General features: G+C 38.5%; 1 protein-coding gene across 2 annotated transcripts in view; it reads right to left on the reverse strand.

The window, feature by feature from the left end:
- Window positions 1-12702, reverse strand: part of glceb (glucuronic acid epimerase b) — a 79903-nt gene that overhangs the window by 14709 nt on the left and 52492 nt on the right. For both annotated transcript variants that reach the window (XR_012592087.1, XM_074621237.1), the window contains exon 4: window positions 2796-3041. Coding sequence is in view for 1 of the 2 variants with exons in the window: in XM_074621237.1 (XP_074477338.1) it covers window positions 2796-3041 (246 nt within the window). In the remaining variant the exon portion in view is untranslated. The remainder of the gene's footprint in view (window positions 1-2795; window positions 3042-12702) is intronic.

The raw sequence follows: 12702 nt of genomic DNA on the forward strand, positions 1-12702 counted from the left end.
TGTGATTTGAAAATTTTCACTCTTTCAAATCATATCTGAATCAGTCTATCGAACACATACTGCTGTCCTGAATGCAATTCTGTGTGGAGCATAATGAAAAGGACAAAAGGAGGGAAGAGGGCAACAGCTTATTTTTTTTCATATTTTCCCTCTTTATAGATCATGTTTTAGATGCATAAGAGAGAAGGCTGCACATAACAAGTGACTGTACACTCGAGTGTCCTCAGTACCAGATGAGCCTTCATACAAAGTGAGTGAGGTGGAATAAATTAGATTCCTTGGAGTTGAAACAGTTGGTGCAAAACAGCACCAAGGACAGAGCCATCCTTCAATCAGTTTCATCACAAGGGGCTATTAACTATTAACTATTAACTATGCACTGACGGAGAATTGAACAGATAATATTGTGACAATTTTTAAGGATTTGTTTTTAAGTTCTTACTGCAATATTCAAATCTCACCAAATCTCTCTAAATCAAAAAAAGGTTGAAAAAAAAAGGTTTCAATGCCTGACTCATCAGAGACCTTCATATCTTATAAATTCATTCTGTCATGATGCTGCTTGTTTTATGCTCTTGTAATATATTACTGAAAATGGGTCGCTGAAAACATGAAAACATGTACATGTTTTTTTAATATAAAATTCTGTAAATATTAATGACATTACAGATAAGTAACTTCTGATAATGTTGAAGCTAATGATATCTGCTCTCCACTGTAGCAGAATGAGCTACGATTAGCTTCACAGGCTGACAGCACAAGCAGCTCTGAATCCTGGAAACCAGAGCTATTAAGTTGATTCGCTTAAAATATAAATATGTTATGCTTCAAGGAATAATCTGGTAATATTCTATATTTCTCTTTTGTCAACAAATGCTAGGAAAAGACCAAAACCGAACCTGAATTTATTCTACGTAGCCAAAGCTTGATATAGCCTATTCCTCTGTGCCATAGACCTCCATTGTTATCCACAAACAATGAAAACCACATTCATTTTACATTGGGTGACATGAATCTTCAGGACAATGAACATGAAGTTTGTTTTACAGTCAATCTAACATACATTGTCCTGCTGCTGTAAATAGTCAAAAGACTACCGAATGTCTATTAATCTGCAGCTGAAAATAGTCCAAAACAAATGCACTATTTACCAGAGGTGTAGACTCGAGTCACGTGACTTGGACTGGAGTCAGACTGGAGTCACAATTTTGATAACGTCGGCGTCGGTGATGTTGGTTTTTATTTTTACGTGATAATAATGCGTTAACGCAAGTTCGTTTTAACGTCGCTAATTTCTTAGGGCTCAATTTTAAAGCTATGAAACTAAAAAACCTAAGGAATCCGTTAATACCAACTATGTCATACTAGCTTATCGAGAAGGAGGTGAAATAACGCTCCAAAGTTGCGCTAAATCTTGGCGAGGAAAAACTGGCATGGCCATTTTCAAAAGGGTCCCTTGACCTCTGACCTCAAGATATATGAATGAAAATGGGTTCTATGGGTACCCACGAGTCTCCCCTTTACAGACATGCCCACTTTATGATAATCACATGCAGTTTGGGGCAAGTCATAGTCAAGTCAGCACACTGACACACTGACAGCTGCTGTTGCCTGTTGGGCTGCAGTTTGCCATGTTATGATTTGTGCATATTTGTTTATGCTAAATGCAGTACCTGTGAGGGTTTCTGGACAATATTTATCATTAGTTAGTGTTGTTAACTGATTTCCAATAATAATTGGGGGGGGAAAACTGAACTGAACAAACTGAATTTCTACCTTTTGCTGTTTATTGCTGAATCTCCAAAAAGTGGTGTTTTTTTGTTGACCTCTTGATTGTATTTTTGGTGAATATTATTGAGACTTGAATTTGATTATCTTACATTTAATTCCCCAGATCCACTTTGTTTGTTTGAACTAATGTTACGTTACTGAGCGTCAGCTGGCGCCAGTTACTCTGTTGTTAAAATGACATTACATTTGGTAAAGAGCACATACTGTATGACTTGTTTAGGACTTTCGGAATCGAAACTTAAACTTTGACTTTCCCACTTCTGCTGTTTACTCCGTTTGCTAAAAACTGCATTGCCCAGCTGTTCTAAGAAATTATTTAGCGTTTTTGAATGGTGACATAAATATTTGTGACTCGTTTTAAAGATTTATATCTAGTACTCGAACCACCTGTCTGAAACGATCAACTAGATTGTTTCACTGACGACACTCGCCACACTGTTGGTGTTTCTGAACAACAAAAAGGCAACCTTTAACTACCTTCCATTAAAGCCCATATGGTGCTTACAATGGCTTGCAAAGAGCACACTAACCAGACAACAGCCCAGAGATTTAGTCTGTCCTTTGACACAATTAAGGTTAATTGGCTCCAGCTTTTCATTTCATCTGCTGATATTAATGCTCTGGATAAAAAAGAGAAGTGTGTCGTGAAAATAATATCGACTAAATGAGTTTCTGTCCGTAGCATCAGCGGGAATTTTCACAATACATTTAGACAACATAAATGTGACAATGTCTGACTCAGTGAACAGAATAAGATGCGATGTGTGATGTTGTGTCTGCTGGTTCTTTAATCATCATAATTTTCAGGAATCTGTCATTATGTGGTGGGTCCACTGTCAACCAACACGGTCTGCCAGTAATCTCGCTCTGTGGCTGTGACTCACACCGCAGCCTATCATCCTGTCCTGAGGGCGTAGTTGCATATCGAGCCTCCTACAGCCACAGTTAACAGGAGATAAGCTCATTGCCCCGAGGCCATCTGGGCTCGTGGAAGGCTTACATACCTGGAGCACTGAACTGACGCACGGAGGTAGCTCGGGTCTTGTCGTGGACACGGCTGAGACCGCAACCTTTTGGCACGCTCCAGGGCGCCGTGCTGGCCCGGCTGTCCCTGTCCTCGGCCGTATCGTAGACCTCCACGTGGGGAGGGCGCTCCGTCAGGTTTTTGCTGTAGTGGCTCAGGCCATACTGGGCGATCTGGATGGCGTAGAAGTAGCCCTGAGGGCCCCACTGAGTGGACAGAGGAACGCCTGGGTGGAAGAGAATAAGGACAATGATGTTAAATTAATATAGAATATGACCTCCTTATATGCAAGAGACGATAGAGTGGTGCAGTGATGACGTATTTTTGTAGGCCAATCCGGAAGTTAGCATCGCACTGGTACCCTCGACAAAAAGCCAATGGGATTCTTCCATTGGGTTTTGGATTATTGCAGAAATTAAGCTCTGTTGCAACAAACGTTTATGATACTGAAGTGTTTTGTTCAGCAAGATAATAAATAAATAAATTGGTAACACTATAATAAGCATCAGTGATAGTTAATTAAACTTAGTTAATAGCTATTTTACTGTTAATTATACACTTTGTTAATGATCAATAAATTGGTTTGTAAACAATCTATAAACATTATTTGGATGGCTATTGTGATGGAATTTTCTATTAATTCCTCTCTCCTTGGTCGGGAGGTCAGAGTGTCTCTCAGAGTGTCCCTCTGTTGACATTATTGGGTTGGAGTCCTGTCTAGGGGATCCACCGTTATCTGTACAGCTGAGTCTGTAGTAGGGACCATAGAGCCAGTCGCCGGGGAACCAGGGTCAGAGATGCCAGAGGAACCGAGTAAGTCAAAACATGATGAGGGTAAAACACTGAGCACCAGGGAGGAAGGTGCAGAGTTGTGAGGCCTTCACGCAGAGAGCACCTCAATGGTGGAGACCTGAAAAATTGCTCCTGGATCAAGCTTCAATAAACCTTCTGTGTAAGACATCAACAGCTCCGGGGCCTCTTCCTTCCTATTGAGTTAACTTGTGTATCAGAAATTCCACCACAGCTATCATAAAGTTGCAAGTGATGATTATAATACCGTGTGAAATGGTTTAATAAATACTTTTTAAAGCATTTATAAACATTATTTAGATATATAGTTAATACTTTGGCATTGGTTAATAATTGGTTTGTTATCCATGTAATCCTATGTAATGTTTATAGATGTTTTACAAACAATTTCTTAATCCTTTATTACAGAAATTGTAGCATAACTAATAATTATTAGCTAACTAAAAAGCATTATTATTAATTATCATTTCATTGTTTGTTAACAGTAAAATAACTATTAAACAAGTTTAACTAACTATCAGTTAAAAAAATTCTAAATGATGGTTACTATAAATTGTTACCAATAAATTAATGAACACCACTTTTATGATTTTTGAAATGCAATTGTCAGATGGTATAAACAAACTACACCACGGTCACATGATTTCACGTCACCACCACTAAACTAAAGGCGGACTAGTGTTCGCGTGATGACATTCAGTAGTCTCATTTAGCCAAAAATAAATTTTTAAGACATGTAAAAGTCTAAAAATTCCCAAGTGAGATATTTACTGATGTATTTTATGTCGTAGAACAAAACGTTTGAAATCTCTTCAGCTTGTGCTAACCACAGACCTTATTTCAGGAATCTAATCAAAAACCCATGGAGACGAGGGAACTGGAAGTGCTAAAATGTAGAGCTGCAACAATTAATCAATTAGTGGGCAACTATGACATTAAACGTCAACTATTTTGATAATCAATTAATCGGTTTGAGATATTTTCTGGTTTCTTTACTCCTCTATGACAGTAAACTGAATATCTTTGAGTTGTGGACAAAACGAGACATTTGGGAAACACTGATCGACATTTTTCACCATTTTCTGGCATTTTATAGACCAAACAACTAATTGATTAATTGAGAAAATAATCAACAGATTAATCAACAATGAAAATAATCGTTAGTTGCAGCACTCCAAACATCCTAACTCATTTTGGGGTTTTAGGAATAATTCCTGCAGCTCTCTATAGACGTCACATTATTATGCCTCTGTAGTTGTTTTTTTCTGGTTGTCTTTTTATATGGTGTCTTGAAATGCGTCTAAATCTTGTGCTTACATGATCGTCTCGTTTATGGAAAGAACGTTATTTTAAGCTCTTTGCCGTCTATTTCAAGCTCCTTTTTAGATGGCAGTTGTCATAAAAGCTTTTTTTTAGTCCACTTCATAATCATGTTGGTCATATCAATAAAGCTGGTCTACAATTAACTATTGATATCAAACATACACATTTTAAGACTCTGCATTAATTGGAACAGACTGTGGCAATAACAAAGATTCAAATCTGGGTTTATTTTATAAACAAGCAGAGAAAGGTTTAAAAAAAAAAAAAAAAAAAAAAAAAAGAAGTCCACAAATGATTGGACGGTGTGGTGAAATTCAAGCTAATCTAGTGCGTTTCACCGGAGGCGAGCTTCCCTGTTCACGCAGCCAGAAATAGCTCAGACAGGAGAATCACTCTGATTAACAGATAGTTCACTTAAAGACCTTGTGACAGAGACGGCACACGAGCAACCCAAACCCCATCCTTCTGAGAAGAAGAACCTCATAATACACTCATGTTAGGGCTGCTGGGTGATAACGTCCTTTCAAACTAATCACTGCATACAAAGCTGATCACTTATGTTCTACTTTCCTTATTGCCATTTGTGCTGCTTCCCCAATAGGAGGCATCTTGCACAAAAGACTCATTTCATTATTTGCTGTTCTCCAGTGTACGGGCTCAGACAGGGAACACAGAAAGAAAGCTGGTCTTTCTTTTTGTGACAAAAAAGACCGTTAATGGGTTTTCATTCTAGCTCCAAATTGAAAATGGAGTTGAAGAATGAACTCATGGAGATATGATCAACTTGTTGTTGCTGTCGTTACATTGTTTAGAGACCATACAGCTAGTAATGGTGTGTCTAATAAACTTTCATACATAAAATGCAGCTCTAAGGGCATTACGAAGCAAAAAAATAAAAGAGCAGACAATTTGAAAAACAGTTAAAATGACAATGATTGACAATTAATGGCAATTTTACTACATTTTCACACTGGTAATGCAGGGACATGCCAGCTACCTTATACCATGAGTCTTTTAGCTCTTAATAGCAATTTATGTAATAACAATACAGTAATAGTTTAACAGGAAAGTGATCTTACTAATTATTTTCAAATTTGTCTACCAATCTGGAACACGTAACATCTACCTTTGGTCCTCCTGTTGTTAAAACATGAAGTCACTTTTCACCTGTCAGTGAGGAGCTTCACCAAAACCCTTCATCTACCCCTCATCACCATATTTAGATGGACTCTATGTGCATTACTGTGAACATTTATTACAGACAGACCAAAAACAATCATAGCTTCTTAACTGTAGAGTGACAGTGACACTGATGAGCGGAAGTAAGAGATCACAGACATTTTCCAGCTGCTCCCTGCAGTGTTTCCACTGCAGAGAGCCTATCTGGACATCCACATAGATCCACTCCAATCCGCAAAGATTTTTCATGCGTTTGTACGGATTAATTTTCCTCAAAGTCATATACAGATGACTATCAATAAGATGTGTGAGCAGTCCCTCCTCCCTGCACTCTTGTATCATGCCAGGCGGAGCTGAAGTCGTGCATATTTTAAAATCTGCATACAATTACATGATTTCATCCATGGATGCTTAGCTATTGAATGTGTTGCCTGAATGAATGATTTTGAACTGAAGGATTTTTACCTATTACAGCGGAAACATCTTATAGTGATCACGTCTGTCCAGGTCAAATTGATCACTGTAGGTGGACGATTATTATAACCATTTTTTCCCATCTTTTTCATTATTTCTCATGCAGATTACCATCTAATTGACATTTGTATATTTATTGCATGAATATAAAGTATGAAAAGGACAGCTTTGCTATTTACTGAATTTTATTGACTGTTTCAAACGCGACTTCAACCACAGGTGCTTTCCCCGTACACATCGTTTTCTGTCTCCATCACTAGCGGCCACGACTGTTTCCTCGTTGTTTGAAGGTAGCCTGAGGAACACCAAGTGTCACTGCTGCATCTCGTTGGCTCGTTTTTGGCAGTTTGTAATAAGCTTCGAGGAGACGACGGTTTTCACTGAGAGAAAATCACATTTTTTCCATCATAATTTCAATGTGCACACAGCACCAGCCTCAGGTAGTCAGTCGGAAGCAGACGGGTTACCGTGAGCCAAAGTATCCTGGGAGTAAAGTTAAAAAAAATTGAATTAATGTAGTTTTAAAAATGTTTTTCCATATGATGTCATGTATGAAAAGACCCAAAATGAACAGTAAGCAGTGTAACCAGACTACTTGATTACTATAAGCAAATGATTTAAACAGCATTTGTATAGGAATGATTCTGTCCCAAGCTTTTTAATCAATATCAGCGGTTGATCACTGTAACTATGATCACTTTAAGTGGTTTCCACTTTACTTATTTTATTTTTGTTTTACTTTAGATCTGTTTACAGAGACAACTAAGTGCTCAAATGTATGCTCAAATAAATGATTAGTTATTACTAGCTATTGTTTTTCTATGTCAGGGAAAACTAATTAAAATAATTTCCCCTGAAATAGTCAGTGCATGTCCCTATAAGGTTAGAGTGTTACTGGTGTGCATTATGCATGATTGAAATCCTGTAAGCAACAATCACAAGGCAGCCTGCTTCATGGCAAACATTCACAAATAATGAATTTTCATATTACTAGTGGGGCATTAATGTATGCCCTATTTTAATATTTAATATCCTGATTGAGAACCGATACATTTGATTTATGTGTTCATAATCGAGCGTATCGCACGCACGCGCACGCACACGCGCACACACACACACACACACACACACACTTTCCAGTCCCGTGCCAGACTTTTCTTCATGCCCTCTCTTGTTACTGGCGTCTCCCTTGACAACTTAAGTCAAATGACTGTCAAAACCCTAACGCTGTAACGCTGTGCTACTCACTGAATAACTCTATAAGTAATCCATGTGGAATTGACTGTTAAGCCTCCACATATTTTCATGACTCCAGAGAGCGGACTTTTCTAGAAAACTGAAAAACTAGGTCTTCTGCCAATTACAGTATAGGCTCTAAGCCTACAGAAAGTTAATATAGCAGCAAAAGTGCTCCACCATCTTACTGTTATGCAAGTTTTGTTTTTGACCTTTAATAGGTCGGCAGGATTGTAACATCTGCATGAAGGTGAGTAGACATTAAAGCTCTATTAAGCAATATGTTTAATATTAATATTGAACCAAATGTCCAATGTGAAAGGGTCGATTGTTGTGCTGAGAATTAAGAGCCAACTAGGTCTTTGCAGCTTTTAGTTTCCTTAAACTGGTTTTGAGTAGACAAACTCAGACAATCTCACTGTGAAGAACCAAAGTAAACTGGTTGAGAAAGCAGCTGATGGCCCAGATGTTTTCATCAGGAATTTGTGGGGACCAAAGCAGAGCTAAAAAGTAGGGCTGTCCTTGACCAAAGACATCCTTAGTCAGCAACACTCGTACAATTTTGTAAAACTGAGTTTCTCCACAAAGAATCACTCAAAAGCACCAAATTAAATCTTGTGTTTACCAGTGATGTGCTCATAAGTTTTGTTTTGGAAATAAGTCATTCAGCATAGAAAAAGCAGAAAAAACGACTAATCAACCAAAGAAATCTTAGTGAACTAAGACCAAAACATCAAGGGATATGTGACGGTCAGTGAATATTGGATTGACATATGTCATGCGGTCAGAAACACAACACAAGTGGCAAGTTCATGTTGCTCTGTGTCTGCTGGATGTATAGGTAAAGTGTGCAATTGTTTGCTAACACAATCAGGGCTGTGTTTTTGTGAGTTATTTTATAGTCTTTCTGCCTCCTAGTAGCCAAAACAGCTTCATGTAGCTTTAACATTTGCATTACGGCTAGGTATTCCAACTGGGTACATCATGAAACACTTTGGGGGAATAATAATATATATGTTTAGCTGTATATACAGTACTAGTGATGGCGAGATGAAGCTTCATGAGGCATTGAAGCTTTCCAGCAAATTGGTTCGCAAAAGGGTTCATTTCTCGAGGCTTCATGTGCACACAAAACCACCTGTTGGTCAAAGAGTGTAAAAAACACAGATATATTACAGATGATCTCAACCATGTAATCTGTGATATAGACTACTGTAGTTTGCACCAGTAAAGGCTTGGGAATAATGACTGTCAATAATGAAAAAAATAAAAAAATCCCATGTAGGCTAATCCATTATCATCCATATCAATATTGTCTATTTTCTGGTAAGTATATTATAATTGTATAATATAACTGTATAATAAACTATAACCGTCTTGTGAGTAATGCATCAAATGTGTGTAAATTAATCCTTTGGTCAATAATTGTATCATGATAATGGCAGGAGGGGCAATATTAGTGTTCATTTTTATTCAGGAACAATAATTTCTCAACTGTGTTTTGGCTTCGGACGTCATTAACGACGTCATTGGTCTAAAACGATACAAGCCTCGATACGCGCTTCACAGAAAACTTCCTGGATTACTCAACAAGCTCCGAAGCCTCGGCACAGCACGTAACATCACTAGGATATATAAGTGTTTCACAGAATACAGGAATTGAAGACTCGACAAATTGCAGCAGCCAGCTGTAACCCAGCTCCAGAACAAGCATAATTATACGCAAATCAAGAGTAATGTCTGCACATTGACTTTAAACCACAATTTTCAAAAATGCTTGACATGGCACAGGACGAACTGGGGTCGAAATTGTTGTCTATTTAAATTAATTTGTGGTTTGGAGTCATTGTGACCTAGCTGTAACCACAACAGTTGGCAACAGTGTCCTGGATTCACAGACTATTCATCCAACTCCGGCCTCCATCTGCACTAGAAAACACTGCATCCATCTTGGTCAGCACGTCTAGTGTGCGCAGGTGTTAGGCTAAGAGAGATCACGCGTCATGTATGTTTGCACTGAGAGTGTAAGTGAGAGTATGTGTGTGTTTTATGAAGCACTTTAAAAGGTTAGAATATGTCTTTTAGGACTGTGTGTGTTTGTGCAAACGTTTAAGTGATGTCGGTCTGCAATAAACCGGGTGTGAAGATAAAGATGGTTAAAAAGCGAGAGACACAAAAAACGAGACAGAACGTGATTTAAGAGGGTGTTGTAAGAGGATTAACTACTTCCACTAATGATAGTGCTCCGGCTGCTGGAGATTCATTATTCTTAACTTTTGTTCTTTGTCTCACGGAGGCTCTGCTGTAACCAGGAAAAGTAAGACCTCAATTTCTAACCCTCGACTATAAAACCACAAGCCCTACAGGAGACGTGACAACTGTAATGGCTCATAAAAGTGCTGCGTTTTTATGACTCTGTCGAATAACAAAAACCTTGAGAGCACACTTTTGTATTCAAATTCAGACAAATTTATCTGAAATGCTCTCAATTTAAAGATTTATTTACATCCCAATAGCATCACAGCTTAAAGAAGCAAGTGACTGATTTAGCTTGAAACATCAGTGTGATCCGGGTGTCAAATGCTTTGACTCCTGACGAGGCTAGAATGATGTAAAAGAGCCCTCACGACATTCAATGAATACTGCAGAGGATCCTGTTAAATAACTTTTCCACGGTTAGAAGGGTGCGTTGGGAGTGAAATGCTCCCATGACCTTGTTTAAGCCCTGTGGTAGCTTGGACTGTGACAAGCTAATTAATGAACTGCTATTTTCACCTATAAAAATATGCTAAGTTGAAGAGAGCTGTGTATGCCCGGGTCTGTGGAGTGCTAAATAGCAAAGAGCCATGGGCTTAATTAATGGACCTTGTTAAATTGTGTGTGTGTGTGGGTATAGCAGTGTAGATGTGTTTCCTCTATATTGTACTAAAAGAAACGGTCTGCAGGAAATGAGAGGGTGAGAATAACTTGGCTCCCCACTGCTCAGCCCAGAGGGTCTAACAGATTTGGCTGGATTCCCGTCTGACCCATTTCCCGCTGTATATGTTCCCTCCCATACATGTGCTGTAGTGGCTCCTTAGGTGGGACTGCAGCTCAGATAAAAAAAACTAATGAGAACTACAAAAAACAAAACAATGCAATTTACTGAAAAGCAGCCAAACTCAATGGAACCAATGGACCAAATGTGTTATCAGTGTTTTTAACCTGCCTCATAATTCGGTATTTTCTGCATTCATACAAATGAGTGTATAACAGAATGACACACACACTGCTTACAGATTTTACTATGAAGACTAGAATTACTGTTTCGTGGTTGCACCATAGACTGTATAGAAAAAGTGGACGTAATCCCCGTGACGCCACCCATTGGTTGGTTTGTGGACGGCCGTTTTGAAGCCTCGAGTTCGGCATTTTGGCCGTCACCATCTTGGTTTTTTTAAACCAGAAGTGACATGAGAGGGTGGAGCTAAGTACAACCGAACGCTGAATAAGACATTTTTAGGCGACCAAAAAGGTTATAATTAACTTTCATGAACTGAAAACACACTGTGAAAGGGTTCAAGTTGTAAGACGAAAACACGGACAAATCCCATACTGGACAACGCCGTGGTAACAACCTGTCAATCACAAGGTAGCCACGCCCTAAAGCATCTCCTGCTTTATGGTCTATTTGACTTTAAATAGGACCATAATTTACTAAATGAACATCATGCTGTATTGAAGAAGACTTGAAACTAGCGATTGAGACCATAAACTCTTGAGTTATGGTCAAAAATGTGTTTTGTGAGGTCACAGTGACCTTTGACCACCAACATCTAATCAGTTCATCCTTGAGTCCAGGTGGACGTTTGAGACAAATTTGAAGAAATTCCCTCAAGGTGTTCTTGAGATATCACGTTCACGATAGTGGTACGGACGTACGAATGGACGGACAGACAAACCAAAAACATAATGCCTCCAGACACAGCTGTAGCCGACGCGGAGGCATAAAACAACTGTGTGTGTTGTTCTGTTTGTGTGATGAACTAAAAAGCAGATTTGTGTCACGAGGTAAAAAAAGAAAGAAGCCAATGTGGGGAATTTGCACAATCCATCTCGGCGAAAATACCTATTTACTGCTGGCAAATTGCTCTTACAGACATTGCCTATCATTATTCATCAAGCTAACCTCAGCAGCTGACATTTTGCAAGTGAATATATCACCTTTTATTACATCTCCCCAACAAAACTAAAGCTTGCTTCTTGAGTGGAAAAGGATTAAGGACTGTGGCCGCAACCTACGTATCTTCTACTTCTGTCATTTTCACTGATATGTTTGAATTTAAAAGGAACGTTTTGGGGGACTTTAAACAACTGCTATATTTTGATTTCCTGCTGTGATAGTGTTTCTTTTACTGGTGGCTCTAGCTGACAATAAAAGAAGGATAATGAATATCTATTTTGTAATTTCAGGCAAGTCTACGGGGTCACTTCTTCAAGTGAGCGAGGCACAAAACTATATTGATGACAATGTGGTTTGAACTAATAGCCTTTTAAAATGAGCTATTGATCCTTCCTGGTAATTATTTTAAAAGGAACCTTGAAGAGAAAACAACTTTGAGGATTGACTCAAAGTGTGAGGGATTCACTCAGTTAACAGGCATCCAGCAAGATATCTATAAAGAAATGCTGACAGTGTCTGAGAGATGAAAAGATAACATTTCTAAATTGACTTCACACAAATCACGTTTGTGTGAGTGTTAAAGAAAGGCTAATAGCGTTTGGGAATGGGTGGCAGAGACTGAGTAGGTGCTTTTGAAATCTGATCTATCTTGTTAATCAAGTCAAGAGAATTTACGATGCATCACTTAGCTAGAATAGACCTC

Source organism: Sebastes fasciatus, chromosome 2 (genome assembly GCF_043250625.1).
Source record: "Sebastes fasciatus isolate fSebFas1 chromosome 2, fSebFas1.pri, whole genome shotgun sequence".
NCBI classification, from domain to species: Eukaryota; Metazoa; Chordata; class Actinopteri; order Perciformes; family Sebastidae; genus Sebastes; species Sebastes fasciatus.